Raw genomic sequence first — 25,886 nt, 5'->3', positions numbered from 1 at the left:
ATGTCCTAATACTGTTAAGTCTTCAAGTGGGTTTAAAGCACAGCAACAGTTCAGTTTGTGAACTATTGTCTGCTGTTTCTGTTCACATGAACAGCAAAGAAATTACCACAGGGAAGTTCACAGGATGGTGGTATTCCCCGAAGACTTTTACCTTCTTTACACAGGTAATTTAGTCTCTTTGTGAAATTTAATTGGTTAATCTCTGTGCTGTTACACAGGTTTGAAACCTAAATTGCTCTTTGAAACATAAACTGTCAACCACAGAAGCAGGAATTTATTATAATTTCAACTAAATAAGATAACAAAAAGACAATATCTTTTTATTTAAAATCAATTGCTTTTTAAAACATTTTACAAGATAAGTCAGCACGGGGCAAGTTGCCCAGTTAGGGCAGAACCTTACACAATGTTGTTTAGATTCCTGAAATCTTGTACAATGATCTAGTGTGTGTGTGCGTGTGTGTGTGTGTGTGTATATATATATATATATATATATATATATATATATATATATATATATATATATATATATATATATATATATATAATTTTTAATAAATAAGAAAAAATAATATAATTATTAGAATAATTTATTCTCAGGCCATTTTCCCTTTAACATCGGAAGCAAGCGTTGTTCCGCTAATGGTTGCTTAGGAAATAGTTACACCAATCAGAGGAACCTTAGCAGGATCTTTTAAAACTGAAACCAATCAGAGAGCCCGTTGTTCGAGTGTAAGGCTGTTTGAAACAGCAAAGCAAGCACTTTCCAACTGACGAATAACCGGAGTAAACGGACTAGTGTGGTACCTTGATCATTTATTTTGAACAAGTAAGGATTTCAGATAAACTGTGTGGCACATATTGTCTATGTCGGTCCCTTTTTTTTTGTTTGCCTCAGACGGTTTAGTTTGTTGTTCCTCCGAATCGCAGCGGGAACAATAGCGTATTTTCGATCCTCCAAGATTGTTGTTAGCTTTTACTTCTGTGGCTAACAGTATCTGTTTGATGATAGGAGAAAACATTATAAAATCTGATTAAATAAATAAATCTGGTGCTTGGGCAATCAAACGATTTCTTTTTGGTTCTTGAGCCACTCAAAACAAAGTAGTCTATTTGCATTATTTTGAAGACTTTGGGAAGTATTGTTATTTTGATTAGTTCGTTACCATTTTGTTTATAAAAGAGCCACCGGACGAAATATGTTATAAAACATGCTGTAGCTATAGTTTAGCTTTGCTTTGTTATTTAACTTTTTCAGACATTATATTATCCGTTTCCGACTTTATGTTGACGTTTGTGTGTGTGTGTGTTGTAAAAATGAATGCAATGTAAATAAATTATGGTGTGTAAAAGAATAAAATAAAGCGACTAAGTTTGTTCCTCACCTAACACGAATACACCAGGAGCAAGTTAAATTCTCTGCTGCAAACCAGGACCTTTCTTTAACATCCAGAAATGAAATAATTTTATTTTCATACATGAATTTACAGCCTGTAACTTAAGGCAATTTGTGGCCTGATAATTTTGGCTCTTGGTGTTTTATTAAATTACTAACATTCCTTCTTCTGTATGTTTCAGATGTCTTCAGATGAAGAGGAACCATCTAGTCCTGTTCTGCCCAAAGACTCAGACCCAGGTAGCTCTGTGTCCTCAGAGCTTCAGGTGATTAAAATAATCATAAAAAGTTAGACTTAATGCACTTACATTCACTCTGCTGATTTTGGGACACAGTCCTAACATTATGTAGACTTGACAGTGAAGTTGGTCTGGACAGTTGGAATTTTTTTAAACCTCTTTTTCTTGTCTACAGCAGGCAGATTAATTAGATTTGACAACAGTTAATGTAGCCAAAATGTCTGTTTGGTAAAAGCAGATTTCATATTGCCTTACATGACATGGTAAATTGTCAAGGAATGCTAATTAGGAAAAAAACATTGTGTTGGTACATTTTTTTGTTTTATTTTAAGCCAATAAAGGAGAGACTGAATGTTTTTATCACCCATGACTAATTTACTAAACAAGTCTATCTAATATGACAGCATTGTGTGTGTGTGTGTGTGTGTGTGTGTGTGTGTGTGTGTGTGTGTGTGTGTGTGTGTGTGTGTGTGTGTGTGTGTCCATGTGCATGTATCAACAGGATGAGTACGAGGAGCTCCTCCGCTATGCTGTTGTTACTCCAAAGGTTGACACACTTGTAGGTACTCATCTGAGGGGTCCAATTTCCCTAAGTAAAGATGGTGCAAAGCTGAAGCATCTACAAGGTATCCAAGATTCCCCCTGTGCACAGGACACATTGATATATGCACATTTTTCTAAGCTTCTCTAAGAATCTCAACATCAGTCCTTCCAGACATCAATTCCCCATTTAATGATCAGCCTTCAAAAAGAATATACCATCACAACATGTAGAGTATTTTCATCAGCTGTCTTTTTAGCTTGACAGGCAGTTTATAACAGATTGGATCACAGTCTGTCACATTGTACCTGGTATCTCTTCCCCTTACTCACATCTCATAGTCCATTGCGACTCCACCCCCCCACCCCACCCCACCCCCCTACCCCCCTTCCAGTTGCAGAGTCTCATTGGAGGTTTAGTGCTTTAACTGTCATGGAGCAGTGCACAAGGATATAGAGAGCAGACAGGCTGATTGGTAATGATCTCCTGGAACTCCGCCCGTACTGCTCTTTAGAGTGCAAGCGCTCTCTCCTCCTCCTCGGAGAATTTAATTAAGATATTGACATACAATGCTTTCCTGGACTCAGTGCCTTGCTCATCTTATTCAGCACTCTCACCATCGTATTTTCTGTTCTTAACCTGTCTTCTGTTTTCTAAATTCTACTCTCACCCTTAAAACACTAATTCGATTTAAGAATTTCTTTAAGAGACATTGCATTTTCATCTATTTTTGGCCATTCTGACTCACTTGCTGCATTTCATGTGTCTTCTGTCAGATCCTGCAAAAGAGGCAAAGGATGGAAGACATTCCAGCAGAAGCATAAGATCATCACAGGCCTCTCCTTTGGTTGTTGAGCCCTCCACTCACTTAAAAGCCTCTCAAGGTGAACTAAATTAAAGCTCAAAGAAACAAGAACTATGAGATATGTAATATTTTCTATTCAATAAGATTTGAAATACCAAGAGAATCTGATCACAGTGTTTCATATTCTAATTGTGTTTTCTGCCTTCCAGCTGGCAGAGCGGCAGGGCGGGCATCTAGCAGGACATCACTGCTCTCAGATGCTCCTTCAGAGAGGTTACGGGTGCCATCCGCGAGGTCCAGGTCAAACAGCCCAGACCCCCATGAGTTTTTCGAGACAGAGATGTTCATTTCGGAGGAGAACATTAACAAGATGGAGAACATTCTGGACACATGGAGCAACAATCTGAAGGTTAGTTGGCTTCCTCGTGCTAAAGAAATCTACTACATTAAATTTAAGCGTTGCAAATTTATTTGAATTTATAAGCTGTTCAAATTGCATCATTAAAAGTTGATTCATTAAAATATGATCAATCCAAGTCGTCCTCTTTAAAAAGGTTGTAGTCAAGTGATTAAATCATATATTCAGTTATAATTTAAAATTCTTTTTACTGCACTATTGCATCAAAGGAAAGATAAATGACCTTTTTAATCCAGTTCAATGCTTAGTACTGATTAATGGCTTTACTTATTAAAATATATTGCATATCATTTAACTGTTATTAAGCTTTACTGTAACAGTGGCCTTAGATGAACAAAATAAAAGCTCATTAAGAGACTGTGTTTCAGTTTTAGAAATACATTTTAAAAAAGATGACAGCTCTTCTCATTGAGGAAGTGGTGACCTTTTAATTGTATGCTTGTCTCCCTGTGGAAGGATTCTGGAGGAGGTAGGTTGCCCCATGTGGGTGTCTATCCTGCCCTTTCCGGCTGGTATTGTACAGCTCATTCAGAGAGAGCAGGCGACAACCTTTCACCTGCTGAAATGACTGCCCTGCCATCATTTAGCAGAACTGTGTCTCAGCTGTATCTGTCTGCCAAAAACTCAGCTAAAAGAGCAAAGTTTGACCAGGGAAAGCCAGTGAGTGTTTTTTGGCCAATTTAGCCAACATGAGAAACCTCTAGGCTTTTTTTTAATCTTGACATTTAACTGGCAACTTTACTTTTGTAACAGAAGGCTTTGTTTTGTATATGCAAGTTTACATTTATTGGTAAATAATTACGGTTTTACCAACAGAGCATGAATCTGCTTAAACAGAGAAAAAATCCTTTTTTTTTTTTTTTAAGCAAATGTTGTCCGTTGTAATCTGGTTTCCAAAATTGTCCACATCATAAAAAAATAAATAAATAAAGATATCCGTGCTTAGGCCCATTTGCTAATATTGTGTCTCACCCTCTGTTCTCTAATCAGACAAATGTGCTGAATGAAATACGGAAGTGGAAGTTTGCCTTCATAGAGCAACACAGGCTGGAAATGATGAAGGAGAGGGAAAGGCATGCGGCCCAAATAGCTGGTGTGAAGTCAGAGGTAGATGGCCTTAAGGAGTTACTACAGTCCTATGAGACTTCAAACCAGAGAAAAGATGAGGTATGTGTATTGATTTGCTTTCTATAGCATATCCTTTTATGGTTTTATAGGACATGGATTTGACCTTATGCCAGTTAACTTCTAACAGGAAGCAAGCTTATATTTTTACATTAATCTGTAGATTGTCAACTTTCATTGGATAAACTTATCTGTTGGTGGATAGCTCTTATCCATGTTTATAGTGGAATCCAAGTAGCATCATAAAATACAGAATGCTACAGAGCTAACTATACAGTCCACAGTTTTAGTGGATTTTAGTTCAACTGTTGAATTTTTTTTTGCTAAACAGCTTAACTATTTGTGTCAGTGACCAGATATTTTCAGACCTACATGTGTTCATTAAGCATTAGAGTAAATACGATAAATGCCATGTCTGCTTTCTAGACTCTTAATGTGTAATGTGTCCCTCTACTGTAGGTGATTGTGAACCTGAACCAGGTGTTGGACAGACAAAAACAAAACATTGAAAAGATGAGGGCTTTTACCAAGTGGAGACTCATGCACATTGAGACAAAAGAAGAGGTACACTTTGTTTTTTTTCCTCAAGTTATTAACTTATCTTTTTTTGGTAATTAAAAGATTGTCTACGTCATCAAAAATGCTTGTCTGATAGCAGAAAAACGCTCCACCCACATCATTACATTCTTCAGTTTAGTGGGATTTATGCTGTTTAGACTTTTAGAAACCCCCTCCAGCAACACCATTCTGAGATTAGATAGAAGGTACGATACTTGTCGCTTTGTCTGAGTTTGATTCACTGAAAGTGTTTTCCATGAAACTCTGGTTGGCAGTGTCTGTGGATATCAGCCACAAAACATAACTTTTCATAAAATGTCCGTAAGTAGGATTTAATTTGTTCGTAAAGACGGCTGGTGAATGAGACCCATTATATTTTACAAGGTGATTTAAAATCACTAGAAATAATTTTTTCTAAAGCCCTTTTTACACTATTTAAAAAAAGTCAACATCAACTTGTAGACGAAAAGGGAAAAGACGGATCAATCTGTCACCCAAACAGCTGGAGCTTCTTCTCTGTCTTACTGTGGTGTTGACATCTGCAGTCCAGACAAAAATAGTTAACTAGTGTGATTATTTCAGCATTGTGGTTATCAAAAACACTGTAATGTAATGCCATTACTATTTGTTGTTTAGTGACACACCCATCCATCCTCTGGTAGGTAAACGTATACCACACCAGGTTTTCTCCTACAGTGCATTGATCATAAGCTTGCTACTACACACTGGAAAAGGCTTAATTGTATTTTGTACAGTATCCTATCATTGCTATGTAACAGTCAGCACTGTTTTTTTTTTTAGTTTAGTAGTCTCTGGATTAGCTATGGACAAAGTATCTCTTTAGGTGATTTCTTTGAAATGGAAAACTAACTGGATGACTTTTTTTATGTCTCTGGCATGAAGGGTAAATGTAATGCAGTTGCATAAAAGTGGATTATAAATGTAGTTATTGCCTTTTGAGTATTTTCATGGTCCTGTGTTTCTCTGACAGGCTCATGCTGTTCAAGTAGCCCAGCAGCACTACAATTTCCAGCTGAAGAAGAAGGTGTGGTTAGGCTGGCACTCTTTAGTCCAGAAACACTGGAAGGTCAAGGTGGAGCAAGCTTGCCGTTCAAGGGCTGAGGAGGTCTGCTCTCGCCTATCTTCAGACTACGAAGCCAAGCTGACAGAGGTAAATATGTAGAAGTGGCTGGGAGCATGTGTGTGTGGCTAAAGGGAGGCTGAATCCATTCTTGATCCTTTCTCATTACTGTATGAAGCACTCCACATTTATAGTGTTTATTCACAAAATGGATTTATGTGAAGCAAACCCAAAGCACCACCAGTTACTTACTTCTTTGTAATATCAAAAGGTTTATGCAGCACTTTGTTATAAATGCATCTCATTTCAACATCTTAGTGAATGAAAGCAGCATTGTATATTTTTATCTGTAAAGCACTTTGAAGCTTTTTCTGTGTGAGACTGGGATCTGCAAATAGACGGTGGCAGTGCAAATATAGAAATAGAAAGGGTGCAGCAGGAAGTGGAAAAAATTAAGCTTGATTAGAGGTAACAATGTTATTAGTGTTACAGGTACATCATTTATCTGGGGTGCCACATAGAGACTGAAATAAGACTGAAAGTGAGAAATTAAACTTTGTGTCTAAAATGATTATTTCTGGATTCTCACCATCCTCTTCTGCCTGTGTCCACAGCAATGCAAAGCTTTAGAGAAGGCTCAGGCAGAGATTCGTAGACTGCAAGTAGAACGAGAGGAATATGAAGAATCTATGAAGAAAGCCTTCATGAGAGGTGTATGTGCGCTCAACATGGAGGCTCTCAGTATGTTTCACTCCACAGAGGGACGACCAGAGCAACCTCCAGTTCATGAACATCAAGGTCTGTAACAAAATGAACAAGCCTACGAGCAAGGAAACCCATCTTCTTAAACAACTGTCACATCATAGTGTATTATTATTTAACCCCTAACTACATATAAAGAGCCCTATCTTCAACTTAATTTAATTGTCAGCTTCCCTTTAGTGTTGTATTGATTCAATGAAGCTAAAAGGAGAGTAAACACTGAAATGTTGTTTCTTCCAAAGTGTGCAGCCATGTGCTATTGACATTTCTATAGATTTATGAATTAAAAGAAGAGGCAGGGTCTTCGTATGCTTCTTGAACTCATTCAGTGTTTCATTTAAGAGAGTGATGAATTAGTAGATGTGTTTAGTGCTGACTCAGTTCTTTGGTGCAGCTTGGCCACCTTGATGTGGCACTGAAAGAAAGATTAGCTGATAAAGTGCAACATCCCTTTGCTGAAATGGAAGGTTTTAATTGCTTGGTACTTTAAGGACTGGGTTAAGGACTTTGGGCCCTCACTAGATAACATAAATCTTAAAGCAGACAATCAGTGTTGTTGGAATATTTGCTGCTTTTAGGATATTTACTATGTAAACAGCATTGTTAAAACTTTTAAATGACTGGTTTTATCCCATTATCACTACACAGCCCCAATAACACTGTCAAAGATTGATAATGTGGTTTATTACTATTAACACCAAGTTCACATCCTGTCATATTTGTCATAATGTCAGGATTTACCATATTAAGCAGTGCTTCTGCTCTAATCTCTTAAGTCTGCCATTTTCGTCAAACACATGGCTGCTGAAGTTGGGTCTTGGTGTTTTCAGTTTTTTCTCGCCTGGTCTTCTGCTCATCCATCTGCTCTCAGGTTTAATGAGTTTTGCAGCCTGAAATGCATATCATTATCATGCTGTCAAGCTGTGATACTGTCTGAATTTAATGCTCTTATGTGTTTCTTTGTCATCTTCCTTACTAATGAGACATTTTTGCCAACAATACTTGCCTAAAACATGCAATTTTCTTTTTTTTTTTTTTCTTTTTTTTTTTTTTAGGGCATATACTTTTTCTTTTTTGACCAAGTCAAGTTGACTTTTCCTTCATTCATTTACTGTAAAATTTATCAAACATAAAACTGTTCCAAACAAGCAAGAAATGATCAAGATATTCATGTTTAATTAAAGCTTTGCTTTTTTTATATTGTTGACATATTACTGATTGAATTTCCCAGTTTTAAGAAATCAAAATGTTTTCTTCTACTTATAACAAACTTATATCAAAATTGTATAATACCAGAGTCTGAATAAATTATTTTCTTCTTTATTTTCTGCAGACTCTTTGCCTTCTCAGGAAAAGCCTGGTCCGTCTACACTGGCTCAACTTCGTCCATATCCCAGCTCCACCACAAGGTTCAGTCCCGTCCACTACGACCACCCAGACCCTTCCCACAGTGAAGCGGATGAAATGGTGAGTCCTTAATAATTTAATGAAATCATATATGCAAGGTGTGTCTTCTGTTCATACCCTATTAGGCATTTTTCGTTTTTTTGATAGAAATGTCTCATTGAATCAACCAAATCATTCTTCATTTGAAAAGAGAAAAATGAATTTTTATTTATTGGCTAATACCACTAAAAACAAGTAATTGTAATATTGTACATACAGTATAGTATATTGTAAATTTATATTTTTAAGGTTTTTATTTTAATTTGTTGCACGTAATCTAAATCCAGGTTCTGTTTTCTCTCTTTCTCTTTTCCTTAGGTGGGTTTGAGAGGCCCCATGTATCAGGAAGAGGTACCCCCGTCCACTACAGTGGTGCACAGCTCACTTCCACTTGGAGGCATTGCAAGTTCCCACAAACAGGTTAGCACTGCACATCTTAAGCTGGTGCAAAGGGTTTAAGAATTACAACTTCACAGCAACTTTACCAGATTAAAACATCGTATATCACAACAAAGTCTGACAACCAGACAGCATGATTTCTTTCATATTTTTTATCTACCTCATCAGTTATATAAATAAATTGAAAATGTACATACAAATAAAAGTTTTAAAGAAAGAAAAAAGACGTCCCTCCTATAATCCCCTTTATATGTTTACTATGTTGTTTCAGGTCAGTGGTCGTATTGTGACAGCAAGTCAGCAAAAGCCTTCAAAGACTGTAACGGCTCGCATCACTGCACGCACTAATGTTGAAAAGGCAGCACGGACCAATCTCCAGGTGATGGGAGTGGCTCCACCCATGAGCTCCGTGATTATTGAACGTCATCATCCTGTTACACAGGTATGGTTATCTTACTTTATCGTATTAAAGTTTATGTGTCATTAAGCATCTGCTCAAGTTTTGGAAATCAATAAATGATTAATATGATTGTAATTACTGTTTTTCTTTGATTCTGTCAGCTTACCATCGGACAGGCCACAGCTGCTAAGTTTCCTCGATCCTCACAGCTCAGCCACACTTCCACTGCAGGCCGAGGGTCCTCCCGACCGCACACTGGCACATGCCACGTGCACTCCATCAAAGTAGTTGACTGATCATACAGTCACCATGTGTACCTCTAAGACTCAACTCATACTATGCAACATTTCATGGAACAGTTACCTAATGTTAAGTCACTTTAATCTGATAACTTTCCTTGATTTGATCAGCTTCCATTCATCAGTAAAAAGCACAACAGGAATTTTGTCAGAAGAGTTGTGTATGATTGTTTTTATTAAATTTTTTTATCATTATTATTATTGACAGATTTTTTTATTGTAAAAAGGACATTTATTCCCTGTGAAGGTCGTACTTTAAATTATTGACAGTGGAAGGATTATTTTTACTGAACAAAATCACATTGTGTATCAATCTATGATGTGATAACTACCAACATCACAGCTTGTTTTACTAAGCCGCAGCCATATTTTAATGATGTGATGCACAATGCTATTTTTAAAATAAATAATTTCTCAATACACTTCTTGTACAGATCAATGATTATCAATGGTGTAATATATATATATATATATATATATATATATATATATATATATTTTTCTTTTTTTTCTTTTTTTTCCCCAGTCTAAACATTGCACCAGTCTTCCTCAGGAAATGTAACAGCTTTTACTGCTGGAACTTTCTCCCTCCATTTGAATTTTATCTGGAAGAGAAGTGAAAACTTTATTAAGAAAAACATTGTTGCACAAGCCTGAGGAACACAGTCGTGTTTTTTATGTCAGGGTTTAGTTTTGATGAGAAAATGTTTAACTGAATGCACCTGCAGCTTTCCTATTTCCGATGAGGATGAGGCTCTGGTAAAGTTCTTTAACAGGATTCATCTGAGCCAGTTCCTCCCCATGGAGCCAGATCAGCAGCATCCTGTTCCCATGCTCTTTATAGCTGTGCTGACCTGTAGACAAACATGCAGCGCTGTGCAATCAGGAAAGCAGTTCAACTCATAATAATGTCCTAAAAACAGGAGAATTGATTTTTGAAAATTAGGACATCTCAAAATATACACTTGAGCTAAGATATTATTTTCATTGCCAGGGTTCTGGGATTTGAATTTGCAAAATTTTGACATTAAGAGGGATTATATTATAGTTTTCCAGCGTTTCCAAATACAAAGAGCGTGTCCTGTGTGTCTCTGAGTGTGTGTTGTGGCACCTGTCCATTGCTCCTGCATGGCAGACACTTGCTCCTTGGTAAAGCCCCAGTGTTCTGCCAATCTTTTCCAGTCTCCTGCTTTCAGGAGCTCGTATGCCAGGCGCCAGGCTATTGAACGGAGTTGCTTGGTCTCATTGCGATGGTCAAGTTTAAATGTTAGCGGATACTCGCTGTGAACACTTTCATTAAGCTGAGGGTTGGCCTGAAAGGGCAATTGAATCATGTCAGAAGACTGATAAAGGCCACCAGATGTAGAGAACACAGAGGCATAGGAAAAGATTATTGGCTACACACATGATTAGCAATATTAAACCCAGAGTTGAAAAATCAATAACACTAGGGAATCATGCATATTGTTAATTAAATTTAACTTAAATTGGCTGTCAGATGTTTCTGGCTGGTGAGTTATTTATTTACTTAATGGATGGTTTCATATTATTAGAGGGGATTCATCTGATTGAGAATGTGATGGAGAAATTAATCATTTGTGATGAATGATGATTTCAAAGCTTAAAAAATGGATTGTAGTCCATTTAAGATTGATAAAATTACAAAGATCATTTAACTGTCACCTTTTTCCAGGCGCTGTATCTTTCTGCTTTGATGATCATGTCCACAATAATCACCTGATCTGCTCTGGCTGCAACACCAAGAGCCGTCTTTCCCTGCTAATTCAGCATGGACAATGAAATTAACAAAGTGCATTAGAATAGCTTGATGCCTTATTTAGGAGATTTTCTTATGCTTTCAACATACCTTGTAGGTGTCATTGCATACAATTATTAAAATATAGTTGTTTTTGTCTGTTTGCCTTTTCACTGCCAACAGTTTAATTTATGTGGTAACTACTCAGTTAGAAATTGAGTTCATTCTTACTCTGTCCTGAAGTGTTAGATCCACACCGGCTTTAAGAAGCATTTCCACAATTTCAGTCCTGGCGAGCTCTGCAGCAACATGCATAGCAGTCTGGGATCTCTAGCGGTGCATAATACAGTGGTTCAAAGTTGCTTGTATGTAAGCTGGTTGACACCTTTTTTTGTGTTGTGAGGTTTATCATACCTTATCTGCGAGATTCATGTTGCAGCCTGCTGCCAGAAGAGAGTGAATTACAGGAATGTGGCTGTTCTTTACTGCCAGATGGAGAGGTGTATCTAGGTGCTGAGAGAAGCCATACCTTTCATGAGCCAAAATGAAGTTAAAAGAGGGGAAGTAAATTATGTAAAAACTGTATAAGTTCATATATTTGCAGCAAAGCTGATTTGCGTGATTGATCTATGTCAAAGAAAGACTTCAAAGTGAGTCCCGCTGGCACCTAGCTTGTGTTTGCTCACCTGGTTTTGAAAATCTGGATGGGCTTTGTAGTTTAAGAGGAGCTTGACAACAGAAATGTCTCCTTTTTCTGAGACCTGGTGGAGAGCACTGCATTTGGCCTACAAAGAGCCAGAGTTCAGCTGTACAATTTGAATATTATTTCTTAATAGAATACTAATGCTGATCTAAGGATTAACCTTATATAAAAATAATAAAACAGCATAATTAATAACAGAAAAGCAGAGATTTAATGTCTTGAGTCTTTGTATTCCTTTATTGTACCATTGTGAGGATATTAGGGTCACAGTCAGCCTCCAACAGGGCCAGGACACATTCTTCATGAGCGTTTTCTGCAGCTTGGTACAAAGCTGTCTCACCGTCCTACAACACAGGTTTCATCAGTGAATTCTGCTGGCTAAACGGGACCAGATTATGACTGGTTGTCTGTTTATCTGCTGTAGGACTTCAAATTGTAGAATAACATGATCCAAAACCGTCATGGTAAAACAGATCCATCACTATGTGTCAGGCAGAAAAAATTTTGGCCAGAGATTTCAATAGTTTTCCAGTTAGATTTAAATTAAAGCCAGATCACAGTATATCATACAGCAACCAGAACATGTTTGATACATCTTAATTAATCTCAAGTAGAACCACCATCCAGCAATACATTAGCCACTGAACACACAGTCACAAACCAAACCCTGATGGAGAGGATGTTTAACTGATTGTCTACCATATTGACTTCATCCCGAGTATCAAAGCTCTGCAGCAGCAGTTGGACGGCATCCAAGTGGCCATTCCTGGCAGCTAAGTGCAGGGGCGTGTCCCCTTTCTGGCAGAAGGGAGGGAGGGAAACAACTCACATCAAAGAGGGCTTGACTTTGAGCTTTCTTGCAGGTGTGACACAGAAATGTACACTCAGGCACACGTGGAAATAAACAACCTTATATATGCTGTAAAATATGCCCCAAAAGCAACACACACACACCTTATCAGGCTTCATAGTGGCCATGTTGTAGGGCTCCATCAGCATTTCTAACATCTGAACGCACCCACGCTCTGCAGCCAGTGCAAATGGCAGGCGTCCTGACTGAAATGTAGGAACTATGTTACAGACAGCAACACATTTTAGTGGAAAGTGATATAGTGGTGCTAAACAGATACCTGGTTTTCCTTGTTCAGTTCTTTCATCTGCAGGTCATTAATAATATACTCTACAATCTCTGTGTGATTGTTGATGGCAGCACAGTGCATAATGTTCAGTCCTTCCTGAGTTAAGAAAGCGAGTTTTATATCAGAATTCATCAAACAAAGCAGGTTAACTATTCTATTGTAATAGATAAGCTCCCAAATGTTAGAAATAAAATATTGAAGGTTTTTATATATTAAAAAAGGAGACCAGTTTCTTTGTTTGTGGCTCAGAAAAATCTCATCATCCTCCTTTACCTCATTCTCAACCTTTTGTTCGGCCCCAGCCTGCACTAATAATTTCAGGGTCTCCAAACTGCCAAACCAGGCAGCTAGATGAATGGGTGTCACACCATACTGCCAGAAACAGAACAAAAAGTGGAGGCATGCTTAAAAATATTACTAAAGTCATTTATGGCTCAAACATTTCAAACCCTCACCTTGTCCTTTTGATCCACTTTGACCCTTCTCTGCAGAAGTAACCGAACAGCTTCATGGTTCTTGCCGGCTGCTGCATAGTGAAGTGCAGTCCTATTATGCTGAGGCAAAGAATATAAACAGTATATTAGCCATTTAATGAGCTTCTCTAAAACCCTAGAGCTGTTCAGCCTTTTTATCTGTGACAATAAATAATGCAGCGTTATACGGCATTAATAGTTTGTCTAGTTAAACTCACCACATTTTTTGCATTTACATTCAGGCCTTTTCCAAGATTCCTCATGGTCTCCACATCGTTCCTTTTTGCTGCCTCTATAAACTGCTTTTCTGCTTCAAGTACTGTTCATCACAAAAAATTTTTATACATAGCTGTTTATTTTTCCATTTTATCTTATGTAGCCACATCTCCAGGACCTAAGAAGACCGTTCATCTACAAACTCCCACACAAAAACAGGAAGCAACCACATGCAGTATGAACATGAAGTCACTCCTACAAATAAAAAGCTAATAAGTAACATAGTAAACTCAGCTCTAAATGAAGGCTTGTTCACAAATTCTGTTTTTCTGTTGTAAAATAAAAGCCTAAGTCTGCATTCTTCCCACCTTTTTTCATTTTATCATGATTATACTAATACTCACACATCTCTTTGCTGTCAAAACTGTCGTCTGTCTCTTTGTCTGAGTTTTTGTTGAACATGAAGTCAGCAAACCCCCTAGCAGTCTCTTGTCGTATCCACTTTCGAGGATCCAGATTCTCCATCTTCAAATGATGCTCCTTGATCATGGTCCTCAAAGCCAAAACTTTTCTCTCCATTGGGAACCTCAAGATGAAGGAGCCCTGATTTACTCCGTCTCGCCTGTCCCAGTTGTTAGATAGCAGACAGAAAGACTTCAGGTAGAAGTGAACACCTATTTTCTCAATGCTGTAGGGCTGATCCACGTTTACTTTACAAGCTAACGCCCTTTCAGAGGCCTGCTGATAGTACAGCCTATATTTAACATGACACGCTTCACCTGTGTATATGACTAGTAGGTGGTATAACTATGGCTTCATTTATTTATCATCAATTAAATGATCTAATACAAAATGTAACTTTTGTTCATTCAAGACTTAAAAAGATTAATATAAAACTCTAGTTTAACTTGTCTGACAATTAAAGCTATTATACTCGTTTTCAGAAATGGTCTGCATTTAGCTAAGGCGTTAGGCTGATCCTGCTGTGTGCTCTAAGTAGAGGAAAACAGATACACTGCAGTTTGACCAATTAAGTTAAAGGAAAATGACAGATAATCATCTTTTAATTTAAAGGGACAACATGTAAAATATATAATTCATTGCACATGTGGGTCAACTGGACCCAAGGCAAAAAATTATATGTGTAACAACTAAATGTATAAAAATATGTTCCTAACATATTAAATGCATTATTTCTGAATGTCTCTTAAATCACGCTTGTTCCCAGCAGATGTAGTTTAGATGGAGTTTTTATCTTTGACTGAGTGTGAGGAAACTATCTCAAAGCAAAATTGCTTTGTAAATAAATCAAGAAATCATATGTACATAAAATAAAAATGGTTCATATCACCCATCTTAAATACTAGATGTTTATAAAAATCATACTTAATAAGAAAAATGGCACTCATTGAAAATTGTTGTCTAGCAGAGGCTCATATTAACCATACATGCTCCATTATTTCTTATCACTGAGGTAGGTCAACATTAAGAAGCGTAATTTTGTTGAGTCCACCCATCCTGCAAACACCGGATGAGGAGTGCTCACCACAGCAGGATTAAACCAGTTAGATCTCTTCCCTGAACAACTGAGGACAGTTAAAGTTAATGCTGAAGGAAACAAGATGGCACTGATTTTAAAAAAAAGTCACTACACTTGAGTGTTTAGGCACAATAATTTATTTATTCATTGCAACAATTTACATAATAGAAACTTTCATTATAAATTCTGACAGCATAAATTAACTAAATATGATAGGAAAGTGCTAAAATACAAAAATAAAATAACTTCTTAAAATTAAAATTCACAGCTCGGTAGTGGATAGTAAATACTCTCGAGCTCCATTTAGCATAGATTAAAATGACAACTTTACTGCAGAAAAGATTAAATTGGCACTATCCTTATTACTTTGCTGAAATTACAACAAACCTGTTGAAAATGTATTTAAATTGGTGTATGGCTTATAAAAAAGGCATAATAGGTGCAAGTGATTAGCTTCTTGTTTAGCAGCTTTTTAAGGAGAACACAGAACTTGGCTTTGTGTGCAAGGATTGTGCATTGCATAAATATGACCTGTCCAGTGAAATCATAAGCTTTGAAGAGTTGCATGTTGCTGCTGCCCACTTAAAGGCTTGCTTGCTTCATCCAGATCGACATGCACACTGTCACCTGAAGAACTTGTCTATGGTGTTGCAGAGACCTTGGCTTTTAGCTTTTTTTGAGGGAGGAGAGGAAGGCGAGTCACGTCTAAGTCAAGAAGAACAGATTTTATTAATATAAAATAATTGTTGCAGTAACTACAACATATTGTGAAGAAATAATCAAGCTGTCTCACCTTTTACCTTTGCCTTTACTTGCTTGCTGTGGTAGGAAAAGTCCTTTTTCTATAAACAGAAACAAACACCAAGTGACATGGCCAGTAAAAAAAAAATAAATAAAAAAAAATAGAACTAGTCTTATCTCTTCTCTGACAAAAGACATCCACTAAGAAGGAGCACAGTTGCAGCATCTCTTCAGGAACATAAAGACAGCAATTTCAGGAGCAGGCTTGTTTAAAAGGAAACCAGGCTTCAGTTCATTGTAGAAAATGAATAAGTGAGAAAGTGATTTAGCCATTTCCAAGACCGGGGCAAAGGGGGCCCCATGGGGTGAAATGAGATGTCGTTTCTCTGCCTGAATCAATACAAACTTCTCACACATTGTCACTCAGTAAATAACAGGGTTATAGGTCTCTGACAGCCCTCCAAAGAGACATTCCTTCTCTTAGCTCCAGAGAGGTCATACGCCCACAGTTTAAGAACAATTTTTACTGGATGATGTCTGTTCACAGAAAAGAAATTATATATTCTCAAACTTAAGATTAATGCAGAAATTAATTATATACCTGGAGCCCCACAGTGTACAAAGAGCAAGATGAGTGAATATATACCAAACTTCTCAGGATCAAACTGTAGCTACAGAACATAAAAGAGCATTTTGCAGATAAAGAGCATAAAGAGCCATCAGATGATGGTGAACCAGACCCTGCTTGACGAGGAATGAACACTGGACTTATCAGGTGGTCAGAAAAACATACTGCTCAATAACTGCTGAATGAGTTAATAAGCAATGTTTGTATTGTCTTAGCTTATCATTACTGCCTGTAAGTGTTCAAAGATCACAGGCTTAATGATGAAGTACAATAAAAAAAAAGAGTGCACAATCAGGTTTCTGCTGAGCTGAAAAACGTGATATAATACACTCACTTACCTGTGGTCTTACTATTTTTAACTGCAGATGGATTTATGGTAAATGTCGTCTGTCCCCTGAGCTCATGTAGGACCTCTTGGTTCAGGCAGAGGTCAACATGGTGGTTAAAGACAGTGAGGTCATCGGTGTCTTGGGTCAGCTGACATACTGGGCAGCGGAGGACGGGACTTTTACTGTGACATGACTGAGGTTGCTGTGAGGTCACGGGTTTGTTGTCACCTTTAATCAGCAAAACCTTTTGAACCGAGTTGTTCTTTAAGGTGCATTGGCCTTTCCGAACATAAACACTGCCCAACTCCAGCTCTTCAACGTTTATTAAATGCTCCTCTTCAACCTCATCCTCTGCCTGTTTGTGCTGTCCTTCACATCCTTGACGTTCCTCCTCTGGATCCAAAACTGACTCTTCGTCTGAAAATGTGCTCTTCTTTGGTTTGCTAGCAGCGTCATTAAGACAGACATCTACATGAGCGTTGAAGACATTTAAATCGGTTGTCTCCACCTGCCTGAAACACACTGGACACGTGAGGGTTTCTGACTGTGCTGCACAGCCTGATGTGGATGCAAGGGCCCAGACAGAAGTAGATTCATCTTCTGAGAATCCTGGCCCAGCATAGTTACTCTTTCTTGCTTTTGTCGATGACTCTACACTCTCTTTACAAGAAGTGCTTATAGAAGCAGTCACACAAGTCTTTTCCCCACATCCATCCTGTTGTGTGCTTGCATCTGCATCTGCCGCCTGGAGTTGCAGCCTTTTGGCATGAGCCCTTCGGAAGAATGACTGTTGTGATTCCTCACCAGCCTGACTTCCGCCAGAGTCCCTCTGCTTACTCTGCCAGCGGAGTTCCTCTTTTTTCTGGCCATTCTGTACTGAAGGGGGTTGCAGAAGCAGGGAGGGGTGATCAGAGAGCTGCTCTTTTTCACGTTTTTGATGATTTCCTTGGGAGGAGTCAGTACAGTTTGTTCTTCCTGGCTGAAGAAAGCCAATGATGCTCTTCTGCATGGGCGTTTTATCATCCAAACTGGAAAAGGCAGATACTCGAACACCTACAAGCACAAACAAATTATCCAAAGAAAGCCCCAAAATGAATGTTGTTTGTTATTATTCCTACATTCAGTGTGTCACAGATCATTTTGATTTATTTCAAGCCAGTTATATTAATTGATATGTCCGCTGTATTATTAAATCTAATTACCCATGAGCCTCAGTCTGAGTGGCTGGGGGCTTTCATTTTCTATTTCCATTTTCAGTAGGTCCTTAGCAACGGCAAAGATCTCCTCCATTGTAGCAACAGCATAAGGGAGTGTCTGCGCCCTGGTTTTCACCTCAAAGTTCACGTTCTTCAGCTTCAGTGTAACAGTCTTACCCTTCAAAGAAAGAAACAAAACACACAAAACAACTGAAGCCACTTCTGTCTGCTTTACAACAACCTCCTAATTACCAGCATAATCAATAGTACTGTTTGGAAGGGCTGTAAATAGAAGAGAGATGGAAATCTGTGTAATCTCTCACATCACTGACTGATTTGTCAAAGTGCATTTTATGAGTTTTCATAGTAATGTGATCATCTCCCGGAGGGAAACTTCTGGGGCTGATAGTAGCCCCTGCTGTCTATTTAATGGCTCTCCATTTTCTCTTGCTATCAAGGGACCTAGGCAGGGGGGTGATGGTTGTGCCAAGCCATCCAGTCTTTCCTCTATCGATTCAAAAGGAACGGACAGGTTAAGGTAACTGTATGAGACTCAGTCTGAAGTCAGGGTGATTCTCAGAAGGTCAGGATTGTATTTTCTTTTCTTTTTTCCTTTTTACTAAAATAACAATTTGTTTTTTCTCTGTAAAAGTGAATGTTTATTTCTTGCTTCTCTTGCTTTATTCTCTTTGTTGAGGCAATATTTGTTCAAGAAATATCACAACAGCTATGAACCCAAGATACAAAGCTGGTTCCCAGAAGACAAGAACTTAAAAACCCTTTTGTTCAACCTTTTTATTGAGAAGATATGCACAGAGTTAAAAATAAATAAAACATCCATTACCTTCAGACCTTCTTTCTTCATGTCCTCTGCCAGATCTTCACAAATCTCCCTGCATAAAGACAGCTGCTCCTCTGTTTTACTGAGCTCTTTAAATGTCCTATGTGAAGAAAAATAGGCATTCAAAAGGATGGACACTAAAAAAGGGGTAAAATCAATCATTTTAATAGCTAATAATGGTCTCTTTAAAAAACAAACCTCTCTGTGCTCATGCTTTTTCTTTCTTCATGCCTGTTCAAAAGTAAAGAGAAAGTTATTTCTTCTCTAAATGAGATTGTTTTTTTTCCTTTTAAATTAATTGTTCTGAATGACATTAAATATACACAATACCTGGGTATATGTGTGGAGCTCAGACCCAGAGAAACCTGCATGAAATGATGGCAAGATGTCTCCGAGAACAACAACAACAAGAGTGCCATCTGCTGGCCGAGATGGTGGCAGGTGCTGATACCCAGAGCATTCAGCATCTTCTCACTCACCTTCCCTATCCCAGAAATCTGGTGGAAGACATGAACACATTTTTCATTTTTAATGTGTGTAATTTTCCATATATTTCCATACATATTTCTTTTTGCTCAATTTATCCAATCTGTGACACACCTTAGCAACTGTGCAGTAGATCTTTAATAAAACAGAAATAGAAATCTCTAAATCGGGCCTCTTTATTTACACATTTATTTATTACAATAATTGTACAAAAAGAGGTAAAGACAAATAAAATTAAGGCTATTGTTTATGTATACATTACACTTGCAATGCTATTTCTCGAATAGTACTAAAAAAATACAGAATTACTGAAAAATAGGCTTGGAAACAAAATAAAAAACACCTTGTGCTTGATGACTCTATTAATCAGCTTTTATTTTAGTTTTCCAAACCTGATTCCTGTGCTGAAGTTTAACCATTTCAAACATCTCAGTGAAACACAATTATTATTTACTGTTAAACCATTACAGGATTAAAACCGAAGCTTAAAACAATAGCTCAGTAACTTACAACCCCTTACTCCAAGTACTGAAGGACTCAACTTATATTCTAAGGTCGATGTCCTTCCCATTAATTTGTGAATAGCCTCAAATCACAGCTAAAAGTCTGCAGATTAAACCCATATTTATTATATAACTAGAACCTCAATATGTTCTGGAAATCAACTAAAACTATGCTGTAAAGTGTCAAAATCTGATATACATAAAAACTCAACCAAAAGTTGCCATGATGCAATCAGCTGACAGTCTCACTGCACAAGAACTTTAACTCTGTTGCAACTACACTGTGACTATTTCTAGATGAGGATGGACGGCAGTAGAGAAACACAAACCTGAAAACACCAGGGCTTCATTTGGTCATTAAGTATGGAATTAGCTTTAGTTAGCGAGGAGGATCATGGCCCAGGTATGTAGCCTTGAATATTTTTTTTTAATGTGAATTAAGCAAAATAGTCACCACTGAACCTTTTTTTTTCCACATATGCAAACAAAACATTTGCACTACTATAATCACAGCGTGTGTTATGTTTTTGTTTGGGTGATTTCTACTGTACTTTGCGAACTGGAAGATTCTGGATGAATTCCATGACCGCCTCTCTGGTGGGCGGAAGTCTGTACTGTCCATTGGGCTTGTTCTTGTCACTGCATACCTTGGCAAGCATCATGTTTGGAGCAATTCCTACAAGAGTGATAAGTGTGATTATATAAAAGATTTGTAAATGAATGGGCTGGTAAAACCTGTATGGTGGTGCAAGTGCTGTTTCCCCTCACCTGCACTAGCAGTCAGGGTGGTCTTTTGCTCAATGCGGAAGCGCATCTCTCTCACAGCCTCCTCAATAGATGTCCCAAAAACCTCAGAACCACCACCAGAACCCTCAGGACCCAGCAGGCGGGGAGAAGAGTTTGGAGTATCCTCAAACAGGACTGGAGAGAGGTCTTTTAGCTCTGCTTCTTCCTTTTTAAGAGGTTCAATCAGCTTTGCATCTGTACAGAAAAATATTTCACATAAGGATCAAATAGATTTCCTGCTAATGGAAGCAATTAATCACATCATACAGTTGTTAAATATTTTCTAATAACTATGCCATGCCTGCAGCGATGCTTGTGGTGCGGTAGCGGTGCATACGTGAGGACTCCGGCCAACTCTGCCTCTGCTCCAGGTGGTCTGTAAAATCCAGGTAGGCTTCATCTAGGCTCAGTGGCTGGAAGTGAGGGTCATAGTCTGCAAAAATCTCCCGGATCTTTCAGAAAATAAATTTATGAGCATCTTTTAATAGCATGCAAAAAGGCTGTATGACATTTGTTTGCTCCTTGCTGTTTTTTTGGTCATACCTCATCACTCACAGCTCTGTATTTATCAAAGTTAACTGGAACAATGACCAAGTTTGGGCAGAGTTTCTTTGCAATGAACCCAGGCATGGCAGCTCGAACCCCATATTTCCTGGCATGGTAGTTAGATGTTGACTGTATATTGGGGGGAAAAGACTAGCATTTACTTTGTAATCCCACATATGATCATGCCACTGTTTTTTACATCAGCAGTAGTAATCCAATACAGATCAAATTTAATCTGACATTTAAAAAAATGCAAGCAAACTGTTACAGTATCTCTCTGTTACACCCACACCTTGCAGCTGCATAAGTGTTCCATGAAAATTTCTGTCAAAAGCCTGTCCTTTCCCAAGATATTTCAACCCACCAGCATACTCATGGATCCCACAGCCATGGGCTTGTCTTTCAGCTCAGGACAGTCTCGCATCTCCACAGCAGCATAGAAAGCATCCATGTCCACATGCACAATCACACGGCTTAGATCACGACTTCTCTCCAGGGCCGAGGCCATCTTCTCCACCTACACAGAAATTACTTTATCTCATCTCATTATATCTGACATGTGTAACCTCAAAACAGAAAAAAGTGACAATGGACTCTGGCAAGTCGCTAATACGTCTAACCTGAACTTGTGCTTTCTTTAATTGCTGTTCTGTGATTTGTGCCTTTTGGAGCATCATTTTCTCAATGCGCTGATTCACCTGCTGCTCTCTCTTCAGCTCATTCTCGTAAAACTTGGATCCCTTTATAGGAAGGACAAAGACAAAAAACGGTTTGTATTACTTCTTGAGAAAAAAAAAACAGCTATAATGAAAAGGGATAATAGCATTTATAGCGTGTCTTTATTTTTCAGTATGCAAGAGTTATTGGCTTCAAAAAGCAATTTGACCCAAAGGTGAAAGCGATCATCACAATTCTTACTGTTCACATCAGATTACAGCGTTAGTTGTTATTCCCACTTTTTAAACAGGACTCACTGACATCATCTTTGTGTGTGTTGTAAAAACAGTGCATTTTGGCGCTGAAGCTGTACACAAGCCAGGACTGTCTGGAGCAGCAGCACAACACAGTAGGTCACGGACGCCATTGTTGTTGTTGTGTTTGGCGCTCGTTCATCACACTGGCGTCATATCCTCCAGTTGTGCGGTTACACTGTCCTCACAATACTACAGACAGTAGAGGTTTTGAAGCTATTCACCTTGGTACCTGGGTTCAGGCATGATCCATTTTATGGAGGCTAATCCCTGTTTTCGTGGAGATGAAAGGGTGGATTGCTAAAATACTTTTGCGGTTTTACTACAATTCTGCGTTGTGGGGACGGCCCCTGAATGAGTTCTACTGCTGATTTGAAGGACAATGGGACAGACCTGACACCTCCCAATCTACACTGTACCACTACTACTCTACTCTAAGCCTTGATAAGCAGCAGCCCCTCCCTCACTGATTCACCTGAATCAGCAACACAACACCACACCCCAGCCCTCCCCTCCACCATGAAGCACTGTGGTCACAGGATCACGGGACTTAATGACAACAGACCTGTCGTCCTGACTTCTGTGGTCATGAAGTCTTTTGAACACCTTGTCTTGACCCACCTCAAAGCACAGATCCTCTCCTGGATCCACTACAGTTCACCTACAGAGCTAACAGATCTGTGGATGATGCTGTAAACATGGCCCTTCACTTCATCTTCCAGCATCTGGACTCCCAGGGATCCAAAAGTCTAGGATTCTGTTTGTGGACTTCAGCTCTCCCAGCTAAATGTGCTGGACTCTATGTGTAAGTGGATTACAGACTTCATGACAGACAAATAGCCGTTTGTGAGACTGGGTCAGCATGTCTCTGTCTCCTGGTCTGTCAGTACCGGATACCCCCAGGGCTGTGTTCTTTCTCCTCTGTTATTCTCCCTGTACACCAATAGCTGCACATCTGGACACCATTCTGTCAAATTCCTGACGTTTGCTGGCAAAACCACCCTTACCGGCCTCATCTCTTATAGGAGTGGGACAGACCGTCTGGTGTCCTGGAGCTCAGTGCTCTCAAGACAGTGGAGAGGATAGTGGACGGTTGAACAAAACAACCGTTGCTGGTGTGGACTAAACCATTCTGCACAATTTTAAAAAATCTATCATTATTATAATGCAAAATTTAGTCTGTCTGCACATCCATTCAGGCAAACTGACTTTATCATATTAATTAATTAAATAGTGGAAAATGGAACACAAAAAACTTTCCATTCCATGATTTTCAAGGGCCCCTCACCTTGGAGTTGGCCCTGGGTAAATGGTATTGTTTACTTTCCGCCCAGTCTGACACCACTGCATTTAGGGACAACGCCGATTCATTCCAATCAGATCATTTGACACTGAGACGTTGCGATAAAAACAGTTCAGCTTTATGTCGATATTTTACCCCTTTCACAGTCAGATAATACCCGGTTAGCTAGTTCCCAGCCGGACAGCAGCTTCAATACAAATCATGACTCAGTGACATTTACTAGAGAATAAACATATTTGTTGGAGCACATTTCCAACAATTTCTTATAATAATGCTTTTCTGTAAATATAAATAAATTGAGTAAAGTCTGACTATATGACTTTTTTTATGCTGGATTTTTAAAGCAAACCTCCAAATTCATGTGAGAGATCAAAATGATGTAACCTGACTGCATTTACCACAATAATCTGATATTTAATTAGAAGTATTTTCTAACTTAAATACATATTAATTTATACATTTGATTAGATTATAAATGCTCTATTTGTATGTTTCATTTTGTTTGACAACACACAAAAAAGAGGATTCAAATATTTATTACTGCACATTTGAACAAAATAGGAAGCCTTAGTTTTAAGATTGCAGGGAACTCCTGTTGTTTAAACATCAACACAAAAAGTTGAACCTAGCAGCCAGCAGATGTAAATCACTTCCCCAAAAACCAGTGACAGTCAGTGCTACACAGTGTATCCACTAGCTCTACATTTTCTCCCTCTGATAGTACCTGGATAGTACCTGCTAGTATCTGCCTGCAGTGCCAAAAGACTTGGAGTAATGTATGTCTCCTCCCTAGCAGCACCTGACCTCCTCCTCTTTAGTTTGCCTCATCACAACCTCATCACCTCTGCTTCTGTGTTATGACTGATTTTTAGATGTGTAAGGTGGTTTGTGGTCTTCACACACACAACTGTGCTTTGTTGTTGTTTGTGAAGCTGAAACATTTCCACTCATCACTGCATGTCGGACTGATCACTGAGCAGTGAATGAACCGCGCTGCTGCATCTTTTTTCTACACGGGCAGAGGAAGACATAGTTCCTACTTATCCTGAAAGTTTAGTTTTTATAAATGCTGGTATAGGAGGAATAGATATTTCACTATTGATCTGCACATCACTACTATTTATTCTTCTCAGATTCTTAAATAAAGAAGTGGGAACGGACCTACGATATGATCTATTTGTTTCACCGGGACACCGGTGGCGGCCCAAGAGTAATGCGCCCCACTGTGAATCTTCCCCGAATCCTCCCGATAAGCCAGCATTGCTCTTGACGTGTTTCAGCGTGAGAAATCGGAAGATTGGCGTGAGAGCGTGAGAATTAACTCAAATGTGTGAGTCACATGCGTGAAATTCGGCAGCCCTGAACATATAAGATATATTAGATTAGTAGATGCAGGGGCCCCCAGATGACTAAGTTCGCCACTGTTTGTGGATGCAGGTTCTGAATGTTTTTCAGTTACGTCAGTACCAACCTTGGATGCCTCCATGATGACCCTATTGATCTTGTCTCTGTCAAGACCCTCCATACCAGCCTTGTTATCGTTAAGTGCCATCCTGGTGAGGAAGCCCTCTTCTTTGGTGGATGCAGCCGCATTCTCCATTCTCAACGGTGGAGCTCTGAAGGGCTGTTCGTTTTTGATAGTCTGTTGAAAGCTATCTCGATTCAATTATCTTATTAGTTGATACAACTCTGATATCGTAGTTCTCTTGTCCGTGATATGCGGATTTTAGATAGGGTTAGATAACTGTAATTAGCTAAATGAAATACAATTTTTTTTTTTTAAAAAAGGAAAACGACGCCTTACTTATTAATGGCCATGAAGAATGGCAACGAGCATACTGTGTAAAATAAACTTAGTTGTCTAACGTTCATGTCCCTACATGTTTGAAAAATAATTACGCTACGAGAGCAGTTTTGGCGGCACTTCCGCGTGCGTCATTGAAGTGTGCGGAAATCCAATGAAACTAGAACGCAACACATTAAAGTAGTTGAGACCCAGTGCTGTCGTTCGTTTCTTTATTTTTATGCATTTATCTATTTTGTTTGTTTGCTTGCTTGTTGCTTTTGCTTGTTTATAGATATGATCTACCAAAGAATCGTAAATAGTTTTACTTTATTTCTGATTCAGTGCTTAAGAAAAGGATTTTAATGGCACTCGTGATCTTTAACAGATTTTGTAAATGGATTTTAAGATATCAAACATCCTAAGTTATATTCCCTGGAGCGTTAAGACCATTTTATTAAAAAATTATCTATTGAG

At 38.5% G+C, this 25,886-nt stretch overlaps 3 protein-coding genes across 5 annotated transcripts; 1 reads left to right on the top strand and 2 right to left on the bottom strand.

Moving 5' to 3' along the window:
- Positions 1–740: 740 nt before the first annotated feature.
- On the top strand, positions 741–9,889 carry poc5 (POC5 centriolar protein homolog (Chlamydomonas)). Of its 2 annotated transcripts, none has more exons than XM_042000689.1 (13): positions 741–829; positions 1,579–1,662; positions 2,138–2,261; positions 2,953–3,060; positions 3,194–3,390; positions 4,390–4,566; positions 4,984–5,088; positions 6,074–6,253; positions 6,778–6,961; positions 8,259–8,392; positions 8,690–8,791; positions 9,042–9,212; positions 9,332–9,889. In XM_042000689.1, exons 2-13 carry the CDS (start codon positions 1,579–1,581, stop codon positions 9,464–9,466), a joined length of 1,701 nt encoding a protein of 566 aa, XP_041856623.1. In that variant the 5' UTR covers positions 741–829; the 3' UTR covers positions 9,467–9,889. The 2 variants fall into 2 exon arrangements, with proteins under 2 accessions (XP_041856623.1, XP_041856622.1); XM_042000688.1 differs by having other exon boundaries at positions 3,191–3,390.
- Positions 9,877–14,415, bottom strand: ankdd1b (ankyrin repeat and death domain containing 1B). Of its 2 annotated transcripts, none has more exons than XM_042000691.1 (15): positions 14,161–14,415; positions 13,759–13,859; positions 13,523–13,621; positions 13,341–13,439; positions 13,059–13,163; positions 12,883–12,984; positions 12,628–12,726; positions 12,174–12,272; positions 11,912–12,010; positions 11,640–11,738; positions 11,457–11,555; positions 11,153–11,248; positions 10,581–10,782; positions 10,192–10,323; positions 9,877–10,074 (listed from the first exon to the last, which is right to left on the bottom strand). In XM_042000691.1, exons 1-15 carry the CDS (start codon positions 14,333–14,335, stop codon positions 10,019–10,021), a joined length of 1,662 nt encoding a protein of 553 aa, XP_041856625.1. In that variant the 5' UTR covers positions 14,336–14,415; the 3' UTR covers positions 9,877–10,018. The 2 variants fall into 2 exon arrangements, with proteins under 2 accessions (XP_041856625.1, XP_041856626.1); XM_042000692.1 differs by having other exon boundaries at positions 11,153–11,245.
- A 987-nt stretch (positions 14,416–15,402) lies between these two features.
- Positions 15,403–25,787, bottom strand: polk (polymerase (DNA directed) kappa). Its single transcript, XM_041998514.1, has 14 exons — positions 25,098–25,787; positions 21,973–22,092; positions 21,717–21,869; positions 21,350–21,481; positions 21,108–21,258; positions 20,789–21,001; positions 20,572–20,696; positions 19,362–19,528; positions 19,230–19,262; positions 19,035–19,131; positions 18,197–18,368; positions 17,004–18,047; positions 16,090–16,138; positions 15,403–16,001 (listed from the first exon to the last, which is right to left on the bottom strand). Exons 1-14 carry the CDS (start codon positions 25,224–25,226, stop codon positions 15,920–15,922), a joined length of 2,667 nt encoding a protein of 888 aa, XP_041854448.1. The 5' UTR covers positions 25,227–25,787; the 3' UTR covers positions 15,403–15,919.
- Positions 25,788–25,886: the final 99 nt, after the last annotated feature.

Source organism: Melanotaenia boesemani, chromosome 11, assembly GCF_017639745.1.
Source record: "Melanotaenia boesemani isolate fMelBoe1 chromosome 11, fMelBoe1.pri, whole genome shotgun sequence".
NCBI lineage: Eukaryota > Metazoa > Chordata > Actinopteri > Atheriniformes > Melanotaeniidae > Melanotaenia > Melanotaenia boesemani.
The sequence above is the reverse complement of the archived record's forward strand: the minus strand, read 5'-3'. Positions and strand labels throughout refer to the sequence as shown.